Source organism: Lepidochelys kempii, chromosome 1 (assembly GCF_965140265.1).
Source record: "Lepidochelys kempii isolate rLepKem1 chromosome 1, rLepKem1.hap2, whole genome shotgun sequence".
NCBI classification, from domain to species: domain Eukaryota; kingdom Metazoa; phylum Chordata; order Testudines; family Cheloniidae; genus Lepidochelys; species Lepidochelys kempii.
This window is the reverse complement of record NC_133256.1, coordinates 252,460,372-252,486,829: the sequence shown is the minus strand read 5'-3', so window position 1 is coordinate 252,486,829 and position 26,458 is coordinate 252,460,372. Positions and strand designations below refer to the sequence as shown.

General features: G+C 41.7%; 1 protein-coding gene across 7 annotated transcripts; it reads right to left on the bottom strand.

Annotated features, from left to right (window-relative positions):
• TCP11L2 (t-complex 11 like 2) lies at positions 1 to 26,316 on the bottom strand. 7 transcript variants are annotated; one of them, XM_073324366.1, is made up of 11 exons: positions 25,182 to 25,280; positions 17,378 to 17,547; positions 15,950 to 16,085; positions 14,871 to 14,994; positions 14,103 to 14,323; positions 12,945 to 13,081; positions 11,800 to 11,990; positions 8,909 to 9,090; positions 6,901 to 7,073; positions 6,113 to 6,207; positions 1 to 3,059 (listed from the first exon to the last, which is right to left on the bottom strand). In XM_073324366.1, exons 2-11 carry the CDS (start codon positions 17,511 to 17,513, stop codon positions 3,009 to 3,011), a joined length of 1,446 nt encoding a protein of 481 aa, XP_073180467.1. In that variant the 5' UTR covers positions 17,514 to 17,547; positions 25,182 to 25,280; the 3' UTR covers positions 1 to 3,008. The 7 variants fall into 7 exon arrangements, with proteins under 7 accessions (XP_073180467.1, XP_073180457.1, XP_073180429.1 ...); XM_073324328.1 differs by adding an exon at positions 19,158 to 19,305 and having other exon boundaries at positions 1,586 to 6,207; positions 25,182 to 25,262; XM_073324356.1 differs by having other exon boundaries at positions 1,585 to 6,207; positions 14,871 to 14,991.
• Between the last annotated feature and the right edge of the window lie 142 nt (positions 26,317 to 26,458).

Genomic DNA, 26,458 nt, shown 5'->3' with positions numbered 1-26,458 from the left:
TAATAGAAACAAAGCCTTCTACATTTTGCAACTTACCTGGGTTCCGTTGGAATTTTCAGGGATATTTCATGTTTTGAAAAATCAACAAATTCTGGCAAAATATCTTCTCAGAACTTTTTTGAACAGCTCTAGGTTTTAATCCCATCTAACTGTTTGGGTTTTTTGTTTGGTTGGTTGGTTTTAAAATTCTCTCTACATTTACTCTGGCTTGTTATCCATAGACGTTTGTGATCCCTTTTTTGAATCCAACTAGAATTTTAGCTCTCAAGACTAGCTTGTGGTAACAAGTTCCCCAGCTGGGTTCACTGAGAGTCCCCTTACTCATATAGCAGGAGGATGAACTGGCATACCTGTTGGATCATATTAAAGAAGTTCTGTATTAAAATCACAAATGAGTTTGATTCCCCATAGTTTAAATTCCAGGGTATTACTAATTAAGAGGTCTCTTGGGTTTTGGTACTGTTTCTCTCCCTCTATGTGTGAAACTTGCAAGCTGCTAATTGCATTAGTACATTCTAAGACAGAGTCTGTTCTGAAAGCAATTCACACAGAGAGACTCAAAGCAATACTCTGTAACAACAGAAACAGGACCCAGAGACTCCCCGCCCTTTTGTTGTATTAACTATTGTGATTAAAATAGAGATAGAGGATGTATGTGGATGGATGCTTGGTGTGGATAATAACTGAATGATCAGGGAGGTGCCAGCCTAAGAATCCAGTGTCCATCGGCTGAAGAAGGCATCAAGTGGAAATAACCAGAGGACCCCCCGGAGGGCAGACTGGAATCCACCCAACAGCCTCAAGAATGGGAGAACCAAAGAACAAGATAACATCTAGCAGCATGGAGCCGTCAGGAATGTGCTATCTGCTGATTGATTCAGCAACAGCATGATGAAGCAATTTCCATAGACTGGCATAGGAAGAAACTCCTATAAAAATGGACTCTAGAAAGTGAGAACCTTGGGGTCTGATTCTGCAAACCAACTTCCAGGAGCATCAGATGAGCATCTGACAAGGCCTTGCTCCCTCCTCATGTCCAGGCCACCTGGCCAGTGGCTTGGCATGAGCAACTCTAAGGCTGGTAACTATAACAACCTTGCAGAACCTGTGTGTGTGTATGAATGAATGTGTGAATAAATATGAGATTGAATGGAATGTTATAGCTATAACTAACTGCTTACTATGATTCTTTCTGTATTCACAATAAATGTGGTATTTTGCCTTTTTCCCTTTAATAAGGTCCTGCTGGTTTTTATTTTATTGGTATAACACACCCAATTTACCTGCTCTACACCATTTGTTATTGTACATACATACACACACACATCCACCATCTCTCACAAGAAGACAGCTGCAATCTTTTCAATCTCTTTTCTTGCAGAGTTTGGTGCTAGGAGTTACAAACTCATTCTGAGATTAGAAATCAAGCAGTGTTCCTTCCCACTCATACACCATCACCAGTAAGATTATACTGGCTAACTTCTACCATCCAACCTGGGCAATTAGTTGAGGTTGCATACGTATGAAAAAAACTGTCCTGCAATTGGAATGTGTATAACAATATTTTGGACAATGTGCAAAGGAGAAATAGAATTCAGTTTAATTGCTATAGCATTACAAAGCCAACATAGGAAGCAGCTGTAAAAAAAAATGTACGGCACTAATAGACAAAGGGATGCATGTGAGAATAAAATCCATTAAGTGTAAGGCAGTCAGGCCCAGATCCTCAAAAAGGTATTTTGACTCCTAACTTCTGTTGATTTCAATGGAAGTTAAGAGCCTAAATGCTTTTGAGGATCTGGGCCCCAGATATTACAGTAATGGATGGCTATGACTAACTCTATACATGTGACAGAAAATACCCATGTTCGCATCCTACACATTATTGTACAAAATGTATTACAAGGCAGGTCTTGTATTATTTGAAAATTCATAATTTGCAAGTCAGTATAATCCTGATAAAGTATGCATGGCAACATTGTATGTAATGTTATAAGATTTGCCTGTAATGTTATTAAGACATGTTCCATACCCCTGCCCAAACTGAGGTTGGTAGACTGGTCTGTCCTAAACAAAGGAATGTGGGCTTTGCCTAATTTGTATTTAAGCAGTAAACACAGTCATCCAGCAGGAAGGGAAGCAAAGAAAGCTCAAACAGGTGAGAAAAACCCAGCAGGGAACATCCTTCCACATAGCCTCTGTCTCCTATTGACTAGTTGGAAATGTTTTTCAAGAGAGGGACAAACTAGAAAAAGGAGGGACAAATGCCCCAAGGCCCCACTCTCTGCACCTGCCCATTGCATTTAGTGCATCTGAAGCAAAAAAGGAAGCATTTGTTGGACTCTAGAGTGCGGGTGGTCCTGACCTACAGGGGTTGATCAATATGATGGCTGAAAGCATGTGGTGAATCTGTTGTAGTTTATTAAGTTAGGTATTACTAAACATCTTATGTTTGTTTATTTTTCTTATAACCATTTCTGACTTTTATGCCTCATTACTCTTACTTGCTTAAAATCTCTTTGTAGTTAATACATTTTTTTGCAATTTTATCTAATCCAGGGTGTTTAAATTGAAGTGTCTGAATAACTATGAGATAAGAAAATGGCATATTATTCCCTTTAAAGAATAACAGATTTAAGATACTACATAATATCTAGGAGAGGGCTGGGCAGTACAGGACACATTTCTGGGGAGAAACCTGGGACTGGGGGTGTGTTGCGGTCACCCTGCCATATAAACTAAGGCTGGTGAGAGTCAGTGTGTAACTCAAGTCTCGCTGGCAGCCTGCAGTTACACAGACACATAGGGTGTGGCTTGTATGTTGGAAGGGTGTCTGAATGACCCTGATAGGAGCTACTTCAGCAAGGCATTGTAAGTCACCCAGGCTTGCAGGGCAGGAGTGATAAAGCTCCTCATTAGTCTGGAATGCACCTGGTATGTCACAATACATAATTAGAAAACAGATTTGAGTCAGAACGTGCTATTTTAAGCCACTTCTACAACTACATTTAAAACTGCTCTTCGATTTTATTTAAATAGGATACATTCCTGAAGGACTCCTTGAAAAAAGAGAAAAGTTACAGAAGTCATTTTGCAATAATGTATCAAAATAGCTGACTGCATTATATTTAAATTGAGAACCAGCTTGCATGAATGACTTATCTCCAAAGTTTTACTACAGACAGACTTTTAATGCATACAAAACCAAAACAACACAAATGCACACCACAAAAATTCATTTGTACTTTTTCTAATAAAGCTACTGCTACATAATTGTCTATTTTCAAGAAGCAAAATTTAGATGGGAGGTAAACATTTGATCCATGAGCATGCAACAGATGAAGTTAGAGGAAACATCTACATCCAAAGCACTATTAAAATATATCCTAATTGTGATGTTTAAGTGATCTCCAACCTATACCATGCTATAAAATGCCCTTCAAAAAAAAAAAAAAAAAAGTCACATCAATGCAAACAAACTATTGTGTTCTCATTTTCTAGTGGGAAGTTACAGTGAATTTCCCAGATGTTTTAGACCAGAGGTTTATAAACTATGCTCCAACTGATCTCACCAGAGTAAATTTTTCTGTTTTACACTAGAAAGTTTAGAAAGGTAAATTGCTATGATAAGAAAGTTACAATACAATTTTTTGTACATTTTCAACATAAAATCTTTTCTTTAGGCCCAAAGCACAAATTTAGAAAAGTTGGATTTCCCAAGGTTACGGAATTACTAACAGAACTTCCCTTTTCAGCTTTTGGGATATATTCTTCTCTTGATACATGTACTGAAGTCCCATATTCATGAAGACAAGAATGTACCACTTCCCTGGCACACTTGTTACACTGTAACAGCTCCTTTCAATTTTGAGTTTCTCAGACTAAAAACTGTACTCATCTATTTGGTGCAATATTTTTAACATGGCATAAAGAGGAAATGGGGTCAGAAGTCATTGAGAAGTGTTGCAATTTGAGACTTTTTAGCCTCCCTCCACCCCCACATGTACATTGATAGAATGTCAGTAGTAGCTTTTGACATGAATCCAGAAGAGTGTGCACTTAATACATGAGTCTGCTGTTGCTTAGTCCCACATGGAAACCATCCAAAAAGAAAGTTAAAAATAAGTCCTGCTTTGTTTTTCCTGGGACACCAGCCTCAGTTTGAGAAACTCTTGTTTAAAAAGTATGTTTTCCCTGCTAAACAAAACAAAAACACAACCTAATTCTGTAAAAAGGAGGTTGGACTATAAACCCAAAGTGCTTCTAATGCCCAGCTATTTTAAATTTTCATGGGAGATACACTAGTTGTGCTGTATATTGTGTGTGGCACATTAATCCCATATGGGCAAAGTTTATTTTTTAAATAAAAATATACTGTATATAAAACACTAGGAAGATATCTGGAAACTTGTACCAGCCAAAGTTTACATTTTTTGACATTTAAAAATAGGATTAATTCACTATTTAACAGTCACAAATACTATAATTATATATTTTGAGTATATTTGATTAACTCTGATCAAGATGGGAACATTTTACACTGAATATTTCAGCACTCATATCTAATAATGTGAGATATGCAAAATAATTTGTCTATATTGTGTAGATTTTTTGAAGTTTATTCCCATATCAAAGGTCCAATCCAACAATCTCTGCAAGGCTCCAATGACCCAATGGGCCTGCTCCAAAGCCCATTCATGACAGTGGGAGTCTTTCTATGGTCTCCAGCGGCTTTGCATCATGCCAGCTTCTAGGCTACAGCATTTGCCTAACGAGTATGGAATTAATAGCTTTTGGCTTAAATTTCCAAAAGTGATTAGTGACAGATTTTGGCTGCTGAACTTGAGACCCAAAAAATTGAAATATCCAGTAAGTGAACAAAATCACTACTCACATTCAAAATTTAGGCCCCAATCCAGTAAGATATTTAAATACATGCTTAATTTTAAGCACAAATTGTTCCCTTGAAGTCAATAAGGCTACTCTTGTGCTTAAATGCTTTCAAGATCAAAGGCTTAAAGTCCCAATTCAGAGGTGCCTAAGCATCTCTGAAGATCAAAGGCACAACCGCTACATGTATAAAAAGCAGATTAGGCCTCCAAATGTTTAAATTAAAGGACAATATGACCTCTATTAGAGAACTTTTAGAACCATTTGTTTGTGTAAGGAAATTGAATTCAGCACCCAAGTTAGTTTTCCATGAATAAAAGAATTGTTAGACTTATCTTTTATTGCTGGATTACATTTGACAAAATTCTGAAATGTTTCTATTTTGCAAGACGTATTCACTCTGTAACTGGTACACTTAACACCATTTATAGTAATGTTGGCATGCGCTAGTGAAAGATAGGTAAAATCCTGATATAGTTATTGGGATCAGAATTTGGCCTAATTTCATTCTTTACTTTGTTACAAGTTCAATTACACTATATTTTCCTCTCTAAGTCTTTCAAGAAGTGATCCATATTCAGTTATGTAGTGTCACCAATCGAGCACTGTAAGTTAAGTACATATGAACTAAAATTTCATCTTATGTCACTGCACCAGTATACATAATGTATTTAGTAATTTTTTTTAAGAAGAGTGCAAAGAGTTCCATTGATTAAATTGTAATGGTGGTAAAACCAAGAGGTACTTTTCCAAATCTACACTAAGTCAAAAATGCTTGCTTAGGAAGAAGACATTTACAGTGATCAGGTACAATGAGTGTTAAAATCCATTAAACAGATTTAGTTCATGAAAAAATATATATTAATTAGTTTCCTTCCAATGAATTTTGGAAGCTTTACCTGTACACACTTTATAGGGTCTATTTGCCTTTGGATACACCTCTGTTTGTCCCTGTCTCGGTAACAGTCATTGGAGTAAATTATGCACATTGAGGGAACAGAGTTCACAATATCTTTGTAATAAACACTGTGAAGGAAAAGGGCTGGATGCACAACCAGATCATTCTTTTTCCTCAATTAGTAGAATCACCAGTTTCTGTTTTCCCCATTGGTGCCTCACTAAAAAGCAGTTTTCGAAGAATATTTGCATAGAATGGTCCATACACTTGTTTATTAAAATTCACAATGCTTGCATACTGAGATCCAATAGACTCTATCTCTACCTGAATCACAGCAAGGCCTCCTGGAATCATAGGCATACATTTCTGAATGCCTGGAAGAGTAAGAAGGCTTTTCATATACAGCTGGATTCGTTTATCTGAAACGGAAAAGATAACTGAGTTCATGATAGAACAGACCATATAAATGTAAATCCAAAGCGTCAAGCCACAGTTGCCTTAGAAATACTTCACACACTGGCACATGGAAGAATCAAAATAAGCAGAGACACATCTTGAATGCTACCTTTCCCTACCTTCCTCCTTCAGTTTTAATTTAGAACAAAGTCAAATGTTTCCCATTGTAGAGGGACAGCCTTCAGACTGAGCAATAGGATTTATGTTGTGAAATAGATGCACGGCTATAATTAAGACTGAGTTAAACCTGGAGTTGTGGGAGATAGATCCTCCACTGGTGCACACAATCCACAGTTAGGTATAAATTAAATTCCCCTCTGAAATCCTGGTACTTCTAGGTTCACAGAGAACATCCCAGAATCACTGAGAGCATTCTGCTCATATTTGCGGACTCTTTCTAACTTTGTTGTCCCGCCCCGAACTAATCTTTCAGAAGACTGTCTTAATATAAACAATAGAAGCAGCACAGGTTTGCACACTTTATGACCCAATATTTACTGTAAGAAAGTTACTTTCATTTTAACTTTTTCACAATAATTAGGCAATCTTTAGCTCTAGCGAATTAATTTAATTTTTACAGTATGGATGGGCCATTAGCCTTCATTTATTTAAAAAAATTATGCATACAACCAGAGAACCACATAAATTATACTAACCAATCAGGGAGCTGATGGGATTTTCTTCTTCAACAATGCTACAGATCTGACCTACTAGGCTGTTTTGAATTTCCATATTGAGAGTGGGAAATCCTCTCTCAGACAGGGACCTGTTCACCTCACTGCAAATCTGAACACCTATAGTATTCAGAGCCTCCTTCAAATCAAATTTTCTGAAAAGAAAAAAGTTTGAGCATTTAACTCTAACAGTTCTTGTAACATCAGTTACATAGCTATTTTGACACACACCCCCTCCCTTTTCTTTTTAAATGAGTCATCTCCAATAAAATAAGAGAGCCAGGTGGATTTTTGCAAACTTTGTCCGCTTTCCAGATGTAAGACACAAATATTCCACCCCAGGATAAGAGTAGATCCCATTGGCAGGGATGTGAGGGAGGAGGAAGAGAAGACTGCTCATATGACTAAATTCTATTGGCTTCAATGAGACTAATACATGTGCTTAAAGTTAAACATGCACTTAAATACTGTGGTGCCAGTCCAGGAAAATACTTAAGTATACTTAGCTGAACCTGTCCACAGTACAAATTGCCCAAGTAATGACTGACAGAGTTGTTACAACCAAACAGCTGTTTGGTGGCATATGTGAACCACGTTTCTATTCTTAACATCAGTCCATATAGGGCAGTGTCCACAACACACACACACACACACACACACACAAAATCACCACAATTTGTAGCACTAGTGGCAGTTGCAGCAGAGGAGCCAGGGACTGAATGAATAATGTGAAAGGCTGGAGCAATTGGCAGAGCAACATGATGAAGCTTGCACTGCCAGTCTGTGCCGACCTGAATGGTGCATAAGTGGAGCAATTTCAACACTATACACTGAATTTGGTGTCAGATTTTCAGTACAAAAGTTTAAATTGTAAAAAAGAATTAAACTATATGGATGCACTAGGCCAGTGGTTCTCAAACTGTGGGTCGGGACCCCAAAGTGGGACACGACCAGTGTTCCCTCTAATTTTTTAGGTCCATGTGCGGAATTAATTTTGTTATGTGCACCAATATGGAGGTGATGTGTGGTGGGGGTGGGGCTGAGGGGTTTGGAGTGTGGGAGGGGGCTGTGGGCCAGGGCCGGCTCTAGGTTTTTTGCCACCCCAAGTTCCACGAGCGCAAAAAAACCCCAGAAAACCGGTGGCCAGAATGCCACCCCTGGAATTGTGCCACCCCAAGCACGTGCTTGCTTTGCTTGTGCCTAGAGCCAGTCCTGCTCAGGGCTGGGACAGAGAGTTGGTGTGTGGGGGATGAGGGCTCTGCGATGGCCAGGTGAGAGGCACTTCTCCCTGGCTGCGGCAGCTCCTGCGAGGCTGGGCTGGGGGAGGGACTCCTCTCTCCAGCCCCAGCACTTCTGATGGGCCTGGGCCTGGCACAGGGAGGGGCTCCTCTCCCCAGCAGCTCCAGTGGGCCTGGGCCGGGCTGGACCGGGGGAAAGGCACCTTGCTGCACAGCTTACAGGGAACTTAGGTAATGACCCCATTTTAATGGGGTCGCCAGGGCTGGCTTAAACTTGCTGGGGCTTGGGGCTGAAACCGAAGCCCAAGGGATTCAGCCCTGTGCAACAGGGCTCAGGTTACAGCACCCCTGGAGGGGACTGAAGCCGTTGGGCTTGGCTTTGACCCCTACCCGTCCAGGTCAGTGGGGCTTGGACTTTGGTTCTTTTATCCAGAGCAGTGGGAATCAGCTGGACTCAGGCTTTGGTCCCCTCTCCTGGGGACATGTAGTAATTTTTGTTGTCAGAAGGGGGTCGCAGGAGTTATCAAACTTCATTGCACTGCATCAGGCAACTGTTTTCACTAGTACACATGTAGGTCTAAGAGTGATACATAATAAATGGATTATTACTATCATGTCATGTCAGGAACAAGGTGCATAGGCTATACATGTTAACTATTTCTGTAAAAATAAATAAATAAACCAGTAAAGTTTGTTACGAGCCAACTGGCTTTTTTCTTTAAAATGGGAGGGGGGAGTGAGAAAGAACTTACTCCTTGTTCATCCCTTCCAGCAGAACAGCTGAAATCCTTTTTAATTTGTCAGCAAAATCAGGTAAGCCCACAATAGCTGGGCCTACCATATTGCTAGTTATAAGAGATACACAGGCTATAATCTGTAACTCATTCAGCTTCTCTTTCAACTTCTGAAGACGAACTTCATCTGTTATTAACGTCTAGAATTAGAACAACATTGATTACTGTAAGTGATATCAAGTTGAGACTTAAGCTAATGTCCTAACAAGTAATTTGAGGGGGGCAGAGGAGAAGCTACTTTCATGCAACATTGCAGCAGAAAATTTCAGTGCTCAAGAGTCAAGAAATTCACAGTAATTATAGCCAACCCCTTGCATATGTAGTATTATACAGTTCCTTTAAAAAAAAATTTTTTTAAATAACCAAGAAATAGAAAAATGTATGGATGAGTCCTACCCCAACTCTTGCCCTTTTACAAAAAGTAAGGAGGGCCATAGTGGCATAAGGAGCCCTAGAAGTCCTGAACACAGTTGAGGGAGAATTCCTTCAGTGTGCAAACTGCAGAAGACTGACCTAAGGTTGCCTTCAGAAGCCTCCCTTGTGAGCCCAAGTGTGTGGTGGGGGGGAAGGGGAGGAGGGGCTGCAGCTTGCTGCCCACAGGACAGTCCTAGGAGGTGGCCACTTAAGCCCCTGAAGCAGCCCAGGATCAGGATGATGCTAATCATTTTCAGACTAAACAAATTCACCCACACTAAGCAGAAGAGCATATCCAATGTATACAGAACTGGGTTTCAAAAAAGAAGACTTAATAGTTTCAGGTGCATTGTGTCGTTAAAAATTCAAAATATTTTGACCAGCTCCAAGTAGTAACAGTAACTAGTCATAACACATCTGTTGTATATGAACAATTTAATGTTCGTAACAGGACACTTTGGTGGATTTTAAGGTGTATCTACTCTTTCAGCAGTTTGCAATGGAAAAATAACTCCTAGAGTATCACAATGAGACTGTTCATCTAGCTTCTTATATGGAGCCCTATCACTGTGACATCAAAGTGATTCTCCAAAAATTAAGGCCCCGATTCTGAAAAATATCTAAGCACAGAGTTATCCTTAGCATGCTTGTAGTCCCATTTACTTCATGGGGACTACTCAGACTATTTAAATACTTTGCTGGACTGGGGCCTACATGTTCTGATATATTTCTCTTCCCTCCAGTCAAGAGAGACTGGATTTCTCCCACACTCCTACCCCTTTCCTTAAAGATAGTTATAGTGCATTGTTATGGGATGGCTAAGTCACAGTAGTGAGTTGGCCATTTTCTCCGAAAGTTCTGAGGTTCTTAGCAGCATTCTGATCTCTTGCGGAGAATTCCAGGTTAACGGGCCACTTATATCCAAACAGTTATCTGTTGCATAGAGATTTCACTATTGAGGAGGTCAGTGCCATTGTTGCAGTGGAATGGAGCTGTCACAAGAGATGGTGCTCAAACAGGCCGAGGTGGTCATTCAGGGAACTTGGGCCAATGCCATACAGGGGTCTAAAGCCTTGACTGTAACCCAGTATGGAACAGGGAGCCAGTCACAGAGAACACTGGGTTCATGTGCTCTTTGCATCCAATTATTCATCGGTGCAAGGCTACAGTGTTCCACACTAAAGTTTTGTTTTCAAAAACCTAGTCTACAGTTTTCGTTCATAGGAAGAGAATTAAGATCATCAAGCCTAGAGCGCACATATGCATGCAACTCGATAGAGAAGTACAAATCTGACAGGAACATGAGCAGTCTTCTTGCCAACTTTAGATGGAAGAGTTTTACACAGCTCGAAAGCTTGTCTGTCTCACCAACAAAAATTGGTTCAGTAAAAGATATTTCCTCATCCACCTTGTCTTTCAGATAGAAGAGGGCATGTTTTACTGCTCTGGGCATAAAGGCATTCAGAGGTTGTAAACAGTTCAGGTGAATATGAATGCTGCAAAATCTTCACATTCTAACACTACATGTCCTTCAAAGTGAGGTTACTGAGTTGGTAAATGCTCCTTTCTCCCCACCAGCATCACTTCAGTCTTTCTGGGTTTAACTGCTGCCAACTGGTCTTCATTCATTGTTATTCTCAGCCAAGTACTTAGACAGCTAGCAGATAGATTAAACACACCACTAATCGTACAGGTAACTGAGCTAGGCATCATTTGCCTATTGCTACCATTTAAGTCATGCTGCTTTACCATTTTCCTCTCGTGGGTTCATACAGTTCAACAGGATTGATCCCTGGAGGAGTCTCCAGATGGCAAAGCAGGTGCCAATCATGATTCTATATATGGCCCAAGGGGAATGACCAACTCTTATTAGCAGGAACCTGCTAATACTTGCTATTTCTGGCAGGACAGCAGGATTCCATGGTCAAATGTCTTAAATGCTACAGGGAAGTCCAGTAATATCAGAACGGATGCACTGCCTTTGTCCATGGCAAGAAGATCATTCATAATGTGAACTGAAACTGCTGTCCTATTAATTCACTCTTGGAGAAAATTCTCTAGCCATTAACATTAGTTTGCTCTTCTCACAGTTAAGGTAACTAGTAAGGCTGTTGCTTACTTTGTTGGAGGAGAGAGCATGCACACAAGTGCATACACACACATATAGTATCGTCAGCACTAAGACATTGTAATGCAGGGAACAACAAGCAACTGATACTTACCAGGAACGTGCTCCTTGATTATGGAGCATGCTACTATGAAACTACGAAATTTGTGGAATTATTTGGCAAGAGAAGTCCTCCAGGAGAGTTCCACGACATCTAGCATCATGAACAGCGTAACTGCTGTACCAGTACTTTCATGCAATTAGAATTAAGAGTACATTTTGAGGCACTGGGATAATTTAAGAAGAGTCATGAGAATTCACTTCTTACCTCTGGAATTGCTTTTTTCTGATAATCCCACTGTAACAGTTTCAAGTAGCCATTGTTTAGCACCAGAGTAGGACTGAGATTTGGTTTAGAGCTACCATCAGCACCAGGGAATGAAGAGGTTTCACAAGAAACAGACAACAATTCATCTTTTATTGACTCCTTTATCCACTCTGTTGTTAGATCCAGAGCACCTAAAGAAGAACAAAATTTTGCACAGGTTTATTGTATAACTTTCCATGCAAGTGTACAGCATATTGACAAATAATGAAGGTGAACAAGACAACTCCATTTCCGATCTCTAAATATACTGCAGTGAACTGTTAGTCTGCTCAAGTCAGTTTTCCCCCCAAGCTTTTTTCACCTAGCCAACACAGGTGACCAGCTGAAGCTTCTAGACAGGTTATAAAAACCCCATAGCAGACTCGTGGCACTGGAGCCATAAACAAGATTTAAATACAGATATCTGAACCTTCAGAAGTCTAGTGCATTAGCCATCAATGTCACCAGTTTCCCTTCCTCTTCCAAAATTTCTTAACAATGGTTTAGCTATATTGTCTTTACAGTGCAACAAGACTCACTTTTGCCTTTACAACATCTAAACTAAACTAAACATTTATTTTCACTAGAGAATAGGTTTTGTTGTTCTATGCTTCATTATGGACTTAATCCTGCCTCTGCCTACTACCAATTACATAGCATGTAATGGCACGTATTCTGGAAAAGCCAGCTACGCATGGGCACATGAGCAGAAGCAGATTTTCAGATACACAAGAGAGTGGTTCCATATATTGCAAGATAAAACTGAGCCCTGTGTATGCAGAACTGTTTTAATCAGATCTCAGATGCTTTGATTGCAGGAACAAGTTCTTCACAAACTGTATCATTTTGACAGGTTTCAGAGTAGCAGCCATGTTAGTCTGTATTTGCAAAAAGAAAAGGAGTACTTGTGGTGTTGTCTAATGAATTTGCAACAGCAGTACCAATAAAGTCAGCATTTCACAATTATTAGTTATCATATAAAGGTATGATATGGTCACATTTGCCCCCAGGTGCCTTGCTCAACAGATATCTATAGTAACAGAGAGAAAGGTTGGTTTTAATGGTTTCCACTGTATCTGATTAACTGAAAACATCGTAATACGTACTTGGTGTTTCTTCAAGAATTTCTTGGAATTTTGTTCTTTCATAGTCCACCAAGTTACGCTGAAGCTGTGGTCTAATATTTTGAATGGTATAATTAACCATATCCATTTTCATAAGGTCCAGAACATGGAATATTTGTCTGAAAGCAAAGACAAAATTACAGTGCAACATCACAGAAGAAATTAGGTTGAAGTTTCAAGATGAACTCATATGCTCTTGAACAGCCTGATGTACACCTACATACTTGACTTGTTTTGTAGTCCTTCCACCTTAGAGAACAGGCTCCAAGTACTGAAGAGAAAGTACTAGCACATGGTAGTTTATATACCAAAGCATTTTGGAGAATTAAATAATGTATTGAGATATTTGGTGTAAGTTACAAAAAGTAGGGCAAAGATGTTGCATGATCAAGACACTGGTGCCATAGGCCAATAACAGAAAGGTTTTGAAGCAATATGGAGTCAAAGCAAACTGAAATTTAAAAAATTTTAGCAACTCTGATTATGCCAAAATAAAAACAAAACACCTCATTCCCTCCTACTCAACCACTTTGCTCCCTGTGGGTATACCTAAGTGATAGCAAAAACATAATACAGCAAGAAACTATTTTTAATATTACAGAGCTAATACATCTGAGGCTCATGAAGATTTGTGAATCAAACCTTAAGAGTGAAGTCTTTAATAAAGGGAATGGTACAGATAGAAAGAACTGAGCTTCACTTTCATGTTCCAGATGGAGTGTACATTCGCCCCCCGCCCCCCGCCAGTTCTAAAAAAGAACACTCACCTTTTAACTTGTAAGAATAAGTAAGTTTGATATGGAAGCATGCACAAAACACATGGAACTGCATGACGTTTTTGTTTTTAAAAATGGTGACACTTTTCAGGGTATGGCAACACTAACATACACCATTGAAAAAATATGCTTGTGAAAAACCCAAAACAATTAGAACTCTTAAATGAAGTACCATGTTACTAAACTCTAAACCAACACCTCTTTCAAATGAAAGCATTTCGGCAGTTTCTTAGCTTAGCCCGCTATTCCAGTTTAATGTTAGTTTTGAGTTCCTTTCTTCTCCACCCAAACACCTTGTCTGTCAAATTGATATTTTCTAAATAAACAAACAAAAATATGATATGAAAAGTAGCCAAACACCAACCTGAACAATTCTACAATATTGACAGTTGCTTTTAACTGTTTTATATCATCATCTCTTATTGGAGCACATAATTTCCCCATAGTGTTGATGACATAGTTAGCTAGCCCAAGAATGTCAACAGCATCATGCTCAGCCTGCTGTCTTATAAGATCTGCATCCAGAACTTCACAGATTTGGTTTCGAATCCTGTTCGCTCCAGGAGTTAAAAAGGAAAGAAGAGTCTGAAGTGAAAAACAAAACCAAAAAGCCATAAGACATGTCAATAAGTGCAGCAACACGAGACCAGCAAGCCCTTAATAACGGTGATGAAATGAAAGCAGCTTTTTGAAGACATCAAGGGTACACTGTAGAGCCTGACTGCAAATCCCGAATCTGGAAAGGCTATTTTATTTAGCAGGATGGGAGAAAGCAGCCAAAGGGAATAGAATACAGATACAGAAGCTGGTGAAGACAAGTTTACTGGCTTACTGGTTGAGACCTTTGCAACCTTTCAGAAACACCCTTAGGTCTTTACTAAAAAGTTAATGAATTGGTACCAGGATTTCCAGTAATAAGGGAAGATCTTGATCCTATTTGAAAAGTTGATGTCTGACTTTGTATTCTAGGCATACTATAGTACTGTATCACATCCCCATCCTGCAACTAACACGTAGAAGTATCCCACTGACTACAGTGGGGGTCCACCCACATGGAATCATTTGCAGGATGGGGCCTAAGATGTCAACACAATGCTGGGGGTGTGAAGGGGGGAAATAAAAACTAACTTGCCTCCTTAATTTCTTCAAAGAGCTTGATAGCATGATGATATTCTGGAGGATCTTCATTCAGTTCTGACTCCAAATGATCCCAGAATGCCTTATGTACAATTTGTTTCACTCTACCCTCCAAACTGCTGGAAAATCAATTTGCACAAAAAGATTTAAAGAAGTAAACAGAGTTTAAAAACAAAAACAACCAGCACACACAATCTTAAACCAGTCCAATGATTCGGTAGAGAACCATCATCACATCTGCTAATTCGAAGATCTATATCTGCAACCAGATCACCCCCCAAAACTAAGCAGGATTAAGCATTAAAATGAGAGGTTTCCCAAGAAAATCCTGATATTGCAGAAAGTGGTGTTGGAAATTCAGTATTTGGGTATAAAAGGTATCCCAACTCTATATTAAACAAATTCCACTACCTTGTTGCTATTGAGTAATATGTTTTGGGGGAAGCATTTTTTGGCATATTATATACAAATAAAAGAACAACCCTAACTTATCAATAATAATCCCATTGTATTTTTTGTAAAAATTGGCTCAATAGCATGGCCAGATTCCATTTTAAATGATAATCTCTCAACATTCCCACTGTAGTCTAAACTGGGTATGTAAGTTATTCCTTTCTTCCTCCAACTTCCCAGAAGTGTTTTAGTCTGCAGAGCAGCATGAGTACTGTGTTCATTACTGAGATGAGTATATAGATTATACACAGCATTTGAGCTATTAAGTAAGCTGTACAGATAAAAGCCATACACACGGCAGTACTACAACTTTAGCCCCCCACCCCTTCACAGAGATCTTAGATTGGCAAGAAACATTAAAGGTGGACTCCAAAAGTAGAGTGCATACCACATTGCTTACATATCTCCCCTTGCAGATAAGGCAGAGCATCATTTGCTCCAGGAGAAGAAAATGTGTTAAACCTACCAAATTGTACCACTTATGCCACAATGTTGCAGCCTTGACAGTTCCCCATTAAGTGTGGAACACCTTTGCAGGCTGTGTACCTTCAGACCCATTTCCCTTGCGTGCACACACACACCCCATATCAGTTTCTGCAAAATTTATAAAGGGTAACTTACCTGCTCTGTGGGAGGTCTACATGTTCCATGTGAAAGTTTTCATTTACAGCAATTTCATGAGCTAGAGTCAAATTTGACAAGTTTCTTGCAGCAGCCATCAATTCATCAAATGTAACAGTTTTTGGAGGGCTTGTTGCTGTAATGAAGGAAAGGAAATGAGAGCCACAAGTCAGTTGTAGGTAAGTTCAATTTTAAAAGATGGATTGGACTGCAAAAACCAAACATGGAATTAGTTAGGCATGATATTTTATTTCCTGTTAACTGGACACTAATTTATGAGAAACTAGCTAGACTGAGAGTTCTTTGCATCTCCTTAAAATGATCTGGTAAATGAATGACCCTCCCAGCTCATCTTTGGAAGGTAGAAGACTCTCATGGCATGTTTTGAAGAGCAGTAGTTTAGTCTGATATCTTGGCCAATGTACCCCTCTCACACTAAACACAGGACCCATTAAATAACCCAGAGTTTTGGACAGGCAGGTTTTACATAAGAGTCAAAATAAGCAAGCACGCATACAGGCTGCATGTTATTACTGAGCAAATGGATGCATTTCTCTCCACAATCATTGTAACCACAGTCTAAACTCATTACTTTGAGATATGCAGCTTCTGTTCCATAGCATATGCTACAGTGTCTTTGCCCCACTAATCAAGTCTCTGATTGAAGAGTTTATGTTGCGAAGGACATAACGCACTCTTACTTGAAAGAAGGAGTGATTGCTCACAAAGTTTCTAAAATAAACTTCTGTAGTTTATTTTTCACATTTGGAAACTGTACTTTTGAGAAGAGTGATACAGGACAGGGAACATACCAAATACAAACTTTCAGTTCCATTAACAAGTTTACTTTTAAACAGACAAATGTATACATACGAAAAAGATTTGTTAGCATCAGTGAAGTGCTCTACAATTAAGTGCTTTTTATGTACAGTAGTATTTATTCTCAAAAGTCATTCAAAATAACTTGCTTCACCTATTTTATGTTTTGACTTCTTACTGTTCAATGAAAAAAAGTCACAACACTATTGATTTGATTTCATAATTCTGAAGTTTAAAGACAAAATGGAGGCATCCTGTCCTTTGTTTATGAAGCAACATTTGGTGGATGGACAGAATGGTACTATTTTGTAACCTATAAGCCAAAGCCAGAATAACCCAAGACAAGAATGTCCTGCCAGGCAAACTTTGGTTACTCTTTCAGAAGGAAGTAGTAACAACTGTTGCATGTATACGAAGGATCTGCTTGTGCTTCATGGTGGCAGACTGTACCCCTTGGAGATGTGGTGATCTAAACAAGAAGCTGTGCCTTTCTCCTAACACTCTCTGAAGTACCAACTATAAATCCCAAGTCCCACTACATGCGTGGGACACCCAAGAAAATACACAAATATAGCCTAGATCTCTATTTTACAGGTTAAATCTGCTTACAAGCTGGGGAGCTGGGTTTGCTTGAAGAGTCACTAGTAAAACTCTGCCTTGAATATTCAGAGTCACTGGAAGAAGCTGTGCTTTCAGATAGCCTTGAAGAATCAAAATCACTGTTCTGGTCATCATTGAGGGGCATTTTGAGTCACTTCACTTGGTACAGTACACAGAACCTAGAAAGAAATAATTTTACAAGATCAACATTTTCTAGCACTTCATATTTTCCAAAGATTTCTTTACAAAAAGCAGCAATATTTCAATAGTTACTGTTATGAGCACTGAATATTACATTGCAAAATAGGGATAAATGCTTGCCTACTTTATAAGGGTGTTATGAAGTTTAGTGGATTTGTGAAGTTAACTGCTTAATTTGTAACACTTATAGGATTGTACAAATCCTAAGAATTAAACTTTCGATTCTGCAAGAAGTTAAATGAAAATTAAAGATTAACGTCAGCAGCAGCAACCTCTAATCTACTCTTTACGCAGAAGGTATTGTGCTGTCAGGAGCATCAGAAGCAGAGCTCTCAAACTCTTTAAAAGGTACTCCTTAAAGCACTCCCCCTACTGATGAATTTAGGTGTAGAGCAGCACTCTAAAGGCACCTTAGTTTCTGCACTTGGTCATAGCAACCCCTTTCTCCCACAAAGTTACTGCAGTTACAGGGGCAGAAGCCGGAGCTATGTTTAAAGGGAGGGAGGGAATTAATACATCTTGTCAAAGACATTCAATTTCTTCATGGATCTTGAAATGTGAAAGGATTCACCTAAAAAGAGCAAGCCACAGAATCAGACTAATAATTGTGTTGAACTGGAAAGGTTTTCTCCAGGGATGAGATGAGGAACAAAACAAAAACAAACAAAATAAAAAATAAAGTTACTATTAATAACAAATTAATGTTACATTTGTTGTGGAAAACGAGTCACACCATCTGTTCGGTTCAAACAGTTTGAGGTTTTTTTATTTGAATACAAGCATGCAGGGAGAAGGAGACAGAGATGGCCACAAGCAGGTGCTTCTCTGGTCTTTCTCTGTTCTGCCCCTATAATACCAGTCTTATACAGTTTTTTACATTTAAGTTAAATGATACATTTTCTTAATTTTTTTATTACTTAAGCATTGTTAATAAAGCCTTATAAGGAGCCAAAGTAAACAGTTTTATAATTAGCACTGTGCTGACGCACTTTGTTATTATTAAGATCTGCAGTTTGCTTGTGGCATCGTTTTGTCTCAGGGCTTTTGCAGGTTTGGGGGGCGGGAGTTGCATATAATGGACAGCTAGGGACTTGAGCTAGGCTAGAGGTTGGCCTACTTTGTTATCTGGGTCAAAATACCACGGCCCAGCATATGCAAATGCTCTTAGCTTAAGCGAAGTCTTACAGGATGCAGGCCTGTAGGCCTCTTGCGTTACCGCTCTTGCCTATGCTGCATATAGTGCATAGGTCTTGTCACAGAGTGGGATGGGGTCAGGTTCAACACCAAGGTTAACAGCAATTTCCCCCACAATTCCCCCATTTTGTGCTTTTAGCACAACTATTAGTTTTAAACCTTTATTTTTATTAAAACCTTGTATTTTTTTATTTTAAATTAAATGCTTCGCCTTTGGGGTTTCAGTTGAATGCAACGACAATGCATGGTTAGGATGAATATGGAAGGTGCTAGTTTTATTACATTTTTTACAATAACGATAACATAATTTTAAACTAAACAACAACACTGAAAGCATTTTTGTATAAATGTTAGTTCTCAATTTAATAGCAAGAGCTGTGTTATAAACCTGTACCATCTTATCACTTGCCAGAAGCTGGGACTGGCCAACAGGGGATGGATCACTCGGTAATTGCCTTGTTTGGTTTCTTCCCTCTGATGCATCTGGCACCAGCCACTGTCAGAAGACAGGATACTGGACTAGATGAACCATTCTTTTATCCCTGTGTAGACATATCCACAGAAACGTAAGACCCGCAGCATGGCTGCAGCTGGCCCAGGTTAGCTGACTTGGGTTCCTGGGTCTAAAAATTGCTGTGTAGACATTTGGGCTCAGGCTGGGACCCAAGCTCTGGGAACTTCCACCCTCACAGGGTCCCAGAGTTTGGGCTCCAGCCTGAGCCTGAATGTCTACACAGCGATTTTTCAGCCCCAGAGCCTGAGCCCGAGTTAGCTGACCTGAGCAAGCCACAGGTTTTTTAATCCTTGTGTAGACATATCCTACGTGCCCCTTGAAGAGGTAAACCAGAAGGCTCACTCCTTCACATGGAGTTCTGGAAAAGGTGGTATTTAAGTTATTGGGCTAGTAGGGGAGGAAGTCTAAGGAGCCAGCACTAGTTCCAGGGACTCTGGGCCACATGCTCTGAGCTCTCAGAAGTGGGTGCCAGATAGCCCTGCCCCCCAAACTGGCGGCAGCAACTGGATTCTGTTCAGACTGGAGGCTTAAAACACACAAGATCTAGCAGCTCAGTTCCCTCACAGCAGTCTGGTGACTGGCCATGAGGAGGTGCTTGACTAGACCTCTGACACATGGCATTATATTGCATGCTTTAAAAAAAAATTCTTCCTCACTATGTAGAATATTCACTACAGGCATTAACTCTCACATGTGAGTGTATTAAGCTGTTATGAATAGGTGCCTGGCAAACCTGCAGATTGAGGATGCCTGTCCCCAGAAAAAGAGACTGAACAGATTGTGAGGAAAGCTTGCAATGCCACTACATGCTTCAACAGTGAGTGGGAAGGTCCACATTCATGGAACAAGCAGTGAATCCACTTTCTATGCCCATTCAAAAGACTTTGACTCTGCTGATATTAACAGCCAAGGGTCTTGATAGTGATGCACACACCTGTGTACCACCAAGTGACTCAAGACTAACACCTGTTCCTGTAGCAGAGGCATGTGTATGCATGAAACAGAGGAAACCTATTCATTTTGTTAATGTAGTTGTTCACAAGCTTTTAATTATAAACCAGAGCACCCCAACACAAGATGACACAGGGAAAGAGTATCATGACCTTTGCTAGCAAAGACTTATTTCTTAGAGAAGTTCTCTGGGGTATTGGGGGAAGGGCTAAGGAAATGCATTCTGCACAGATCTTAATACTGTGGATCTGGACATTACTCGCATGTTGTTACTGTAACAGATGCACCAAACAATAAGCACACACCCACACCCCATATTTTCTGTGCATAACAAGCAGAAACTGGAAATATTAATTCAGAACGTTAAAAAAAAATTAGCTCATCCAACAGGTGTTTGTCAGAGGTAAGTACAAACTGCTCAGGTGAGGGATTCACATTTTCTAAATGTACATAATATATACACCCTGCATCCATAAACATTAGTGGGCATTCTTGATGCAGATGTAGGTTGCTATATAGTGCGATCATTTCTCTGCAATGTAATCTCCTTTCTTCCAAGTTGTGCACTCAGTTTTTCCTCCCTGATTTTTTATATAAAATGTTTATTATCCCTGATAAATCCAGGAAATCTCTTGTACTCCCTCCTATTTTGGAGATTGGAAAAAGAAAGCCATCTGTCTAAAGTTTCTCTTCTTGATTTAGAGTGTGTTTTGTATCCCCCCATTTGTGGCCACCAATTGGGTAGCTGGCAAGAATCAAACTTAGCTTTTTACATTCAGTGTAGTGAGGTAGTCTGCCCACATGATAGAGTATTGAAGATCACTGGACAGAACTATCTTGTTTTTTATTTGTTCTTCCCAGTGACTTATGTGTTGGTCCAATATCTTGAGTATATATGTGATATGGGGTGGTACGGATCATGTTACTTGTCAGGGTGTTATAGTTGTTCAGCAACAATATTTGGGAGTGGATCTGGTTTTCATTTGGATTTATGGTGGGTTTTTTTTTTTTTTAATACCTTCCAGAAGCTTGAGATGGAAAGAAAATTGGCTCAGTTGGTTGAGATGGCACTAGAAGGAGGAAAGCAATAGCTCTGCTCTGCAGTCATTGTTCGGGGTGCAGTGTGTGGAGGAGGGGGAAAATGTACATATATTAGTTTGCAGATGTTTTACCGAGTTTGTCCCAAAAAGTGTAATTAACTGCTAAAATTGGGCTCCAGATTGCATTTCTACTTAATAGACTGGGTTGAATTATCGTATTACGTTTCCACAGTAGTTATACTGGAGGGTTAATCTAGTAGTCTGTGTGAACTGGAATAGCTTTTTTTGCAATGCTTTTATAGCCAGTCTAAGCTCCCTGAAATTTATTTTGGATGGCCAAGTACAAATATAATTTAGCACTTGTTCAGTTTCCTTATCTCTTTTACAGCATTTTAGTTTGTTTTCAGACTTTTAAATGTATTGGTTTTCCAGTTTCACTTACTGGGTCCTATGAGCTGCCATCTCATCTAGATGATAGTACAACTACATAGATGGGATTCCCACTATACAACTGAGAGAAAAACTGAGGGCAGATCTACACTACTGCTTCAATTGATCTAACTTATGTCACTCGGGGTGTGAAAAAATGACACTCACCCACCCGAGCAACAGAAGTTAGTGTGTCTCCTTAGGTCGCTCTCCCATCAACCTACCTTCTGCCTCTCATGAAGGTGGAGTAATTATGTTGACGGGAGAGCACTCTCCTGTTGGCATAGAGTGTCTTCACCAGACTCACCGCAGCTGCATTGGTGCAGCTGTGCCAATGTAGTGCTTCTAGTGTAGACCTTCCCTAAGTTTGAGGATTGTTCCAAGGCTGATAAGTCACTAGCATGTAAGAAGGTTCAACCTGAAGTTACATCCTATTTTACTCCCCTTTTTACATGAAGGCCTTTGGTGGCATGCTTATTTGGGTGGATTGCACATGAATTTTACTTAGGTTACGTGGTTTTCTGCCAATTCTATTGTGCAGCAATTTAAGGTTCATTCCTGGATGCTAGACTGAATCAACAACTATTTTTAAATCTACAAAGCACACAAATCTTCTCCCCTGGCTTTTTACAGGTTTGTTATGAGGACACAGGATACCCAAAACACTGTTAAAAGTTCGGGGACAGAGAGCATGGTCAACAACTTCATTCCTTTGGCACAGTTGAACTTGCTGCAAAAAAAGTAAAGCTGGTCTGTGTGGAAGACAACCTTCTCTGGGGGAGGTCTGAGAACATGGAACGAACTCCACCAGTAAGTAAGCACTATCACAAACAGCACCACTATCTACTACAAGTGCAAGGCACATTTCTTTGACCTTGCCTTCTCTAATACAAACATACATACAGATATATTTAACAAGACAATCCATTTGTTTCTCCCTCTGGGGAAGAAATGAGAGAACAAACAACGAATGACAGATGTGTAGCCATATTGCTTAACATACTATTGGAAGGTTCTCAGAGACTATGGTGATAAACACAGTACAAAAACCTATATTGAACAGGTAAGGTAAAGATGGGGTCAGTTTCTCAGGAAGAATCCAGTTTGACTTTCACAGATTAAAAGAATACAAAATTTGACTAACAATGTAAAGGAACATACTACAGAATATTTTGCTGCTGACATAGATACCTCTATAGTTGCTTGGGCTAAGGGAATCTTGCTTTTATATATTGAGATAATTAGTCCATACTACTAGGGTGACCCGATGTCCCAATTTTGGTTTTTTTTTGTTTTTTTTTTAAATATAGGCTCCTATTACCCCCCCCCCCAACCCCGTCCCGATTTTTCACACTTGCTGTCTGGTCTCCCTACACATGACATATATCAGGGAAATATCTAGATTGCAGGATCAGGTAAAACAATTTTAGAATGGCTGCCTGGGTATATTAGGTTTCTTCTTTGACATTATCTGGGCCATGTGATTTCCCCCTAGTTTAAGTTTCCTGAAGGTTTTCCTTTAGTTCATGGTAATATACAAGGTATCTTGAGGGAGGACTGTCAGTTTACTTTAATAGAGCCTTTAAGCGCATTTTTTAAAAATAATGCTGTTTTGTTCAAGTAAGATTTCCACGCTGGCTCCCTTTGTGTAGGCCTTGGAAGTGTTCTGCCCAACATTTACTAGTCTGGATTGATTAGTCTGGTTTCTTTTCACTTGGTTTAAGTTCTTTTTACCTTTGCCAGAACAAGCCAGCGCCTACTGCATCTTCAGTTTGTGCTACTTCCCCCCCCACCCCGCATCAGGTGCTGACACTTCTGCTGTAGCATTGATATGTACTTGTACAGTATGTCGGGGCTAGTGGAAGCTCTGTTTTAACAGAGAATTCCCTCACTTTCCTTCTTAGTCTACGGTAGTTTGTAACAAGCTATTAGTCTTGTTTGGTTTGAACCACCAGTCCTTTTTTGATTGTTAGGAAGCGTTTTGCTGAGAGATCTACACAAGTTTTTGTGTGTGATATCTTATCTTTTTTCTACAGCAAGGGAAACATTTGTTTAGAAACATCAATTAGTTTTCTTGATTGGGGTCTTCAGGGATTCCTCAGTTTTCTTTCAAACCTTTATTCCCACATATATTTCTTCAGATCTGGTGTGTTTATTGTTAGTTGATTAACTTTACATAGATGACCAGTTAGCTATGGGCTGCTAAGTACGATGATGATTAACGTACAAGCACATTTATGTCACTAAAGTTTACACCTACTACAGTACCCTGTTGTCCTTTGCTAGTATACAGAAAAACCTCTGTCTAGAGCCCACTCTTGCTTTTCTATCGAGAATATATAGACAAGTTTTTTTGCTGTTTTTTTTTTAAACTCAAGACACATTCTTAGTTCTCACAGAACCATCAACACAAGCAGTGAGAACGATGCCAGTTTCAGCAAAGCTAGGGCAGTGATTTTCAACCTTTTCTCATGTGCGGATCAACAAAAATTTTCAAACGGAGATGCAGATGCCTTTGGAAATCTTAGGCATAGTCTGCAGACACCCTCCCCAAGGGTTCACAGACCACAGGTTGAAAACCACTGCGCTAGGGTACCTTGTTTTCAAAGGTGGGTGTGCTCCTCGCTCTCTGAAGGGGTGGATGGTGCTTCTCTGCCAGCCTAGGTGAGCACTAACGCCTCCAGAGGTAACAAATCTTCCTACTGCTTAACAGCTGCTAGTTTCCGAAATCAGGCGGGTCAGGCGCGGGGCAAAGTGGGCTGTCACGCCAAGGAGCCGCCCTCAGAGGGCGGCAGGGGGGGATGCTCCGTCCCGCGGGCACGCTGCCCTTTCCGCAGCGGGGCGGTTGCCAGCCCTTGGGGCCGATCGCAGAGTCCCACGGGCGCCGCGCAGGAGCAGCTCGGCCCCGCTCCCCCGCCTCACACACCAGCACCCGGCCGGCGGCTCTACTCCCCCTCCCCCGCCAGCCGCCGCCGCCGCCGCACCCCGGGGCCCCCCTGCCGCCCGCCTCGCCCCGGCGGCTCCGCCCCGCCTGGCCAGGGCTCCTCCCCCAGCCGCGCTTTGGGCAGCGCCTCGAGGCAGGAGCTTTGGCACCAGCCCAGCAAAACAAACAGCGCTTCCAAGGGAACCGGGGCCGGCCGCCCCCCGGCTCTGCCCGCGCCCCAACGGGGGGGGGGGGGGGAGACAGTCCCCAAGGGGCAAGCGGGGTTTGTTTACAAACGGGGGGGGGGAATCAGCGACCCCCCCCCCGGCACCGCCGCCGGAGGGGCTCAGCTGCCTCCTTGGTGCAGTGGGGGAACGTCTGCCCAGAACGTGACACCCCCAAAACCCAGCCGCCCCCCGCCCGCCCGCCCATTTGGGGGGAGGGGGGGCACAGCCAGTCCCCACCCCCCGCAGGGACCCGGCCGCTCCCGCGGACCCGCGTTCATCCAGCCCTGGGCGGGCAGCTGCCTGGGCAGTCCCGGGATGGGGGGAGGGGGCTCACCCTGCGACCCCGGCTGCCTCTCGCGCTGCCGCTCAGCTGTCCGCGCGGTCGGGGCTTTAAACCCCCGCGGGGCACTTAGCCAAGACTATTAGTAGCTCCTTGGGCGCTTCCATCCCGCCGAGAGGCTGGGGGGGGTTAACCCTTTGTGGGTCGCTCAGCTCGGCCACGCAGATGGAGGCTTGGGGGGGGGGCAATAATCAGAGAGAGGCAGGATCCCCCTCCCGCTCCGCCAGTCCGCGGTTCCGGGTTTAGTTCTGTTCGGGGGGGTAGGAGCCCCCCTTTCCCGACAGAATGGAACCGTCCAGGCGGGAGGGGGAAGGGCTGGATGGTGTTTACGGAAGGGCCATGTCCTCAGTGCGCCCTCCCCGGATCGTGCCTCCCTTCGCGGGCGGCCCCGGCTCAAGAGGCGCCCAAGGGGGCGGGGAAGAAAGGGATCACCCTGCTGCTCCCCTCGATACCCTCCCCCATCCTCACCCCCCCCGCGGCAGGGAATCCTCCCATCTGCCACCCCACCATTGCCCCGCTCCCCCCACCTCCGATGCACTCCCCTCTCCTCCCCCCCCGTATTCCCCATCCGTCTCCCCTCTCCACGCGCTGCCTCCCACCCTCGATATCCTCCCTCATTCCCCCCAGTCTCCCCATCCCTTCCACTGCTCCGCTTCCCCCACCTCTGATACCCTCCCCCATCCGCTCGCCCGCACGAATCCCCCCCTTCCATCCGCTGCCCCGACCCCTTATACCCCCTATCCAGGGGTGCTGGAATTCGGGGTCCTGTGGGTGCAGCAGCACCCCGTGGCTTGAAGTGGTTTCCAGCATATGTAGAGTTTACAGTTTTGCTGAACAGTTTTGAGTACCCACACAACAACAATTGTTCTAAATGCCTCTACCCCCATCCTTCCCCCAGGCACTGAATCCTCCCCCACACCCCAGTCCATCCTCCCCAACATCCACTGCCCCGTTTCCCGCAGGGGGAAAGGCGGGTTCGCAAAACCTTTCCCGCTGCACCAAGAAGAATAGGAACATAGTCCTTACCTTTACTTGCAAACTGTGTTGGGTGCTGCTGTGGGCGCAGCTCCTCCGCAGGTCAACCACCAGGGACCTTGTCAGCCTGATCTCCGGGAGCGAAGCTCCATGAGATACACAGAGGCACAGCTTCACTTTGTACACTGCCAAGGAAAGTGATGGCTGTAAAAGACCTGTCTCTAACACGCCAAACTGTTGTTAGGAAGGATGTTCGGATTTAAAGAGACGCTTTTTAAAAACTTGTCCTTGTACTT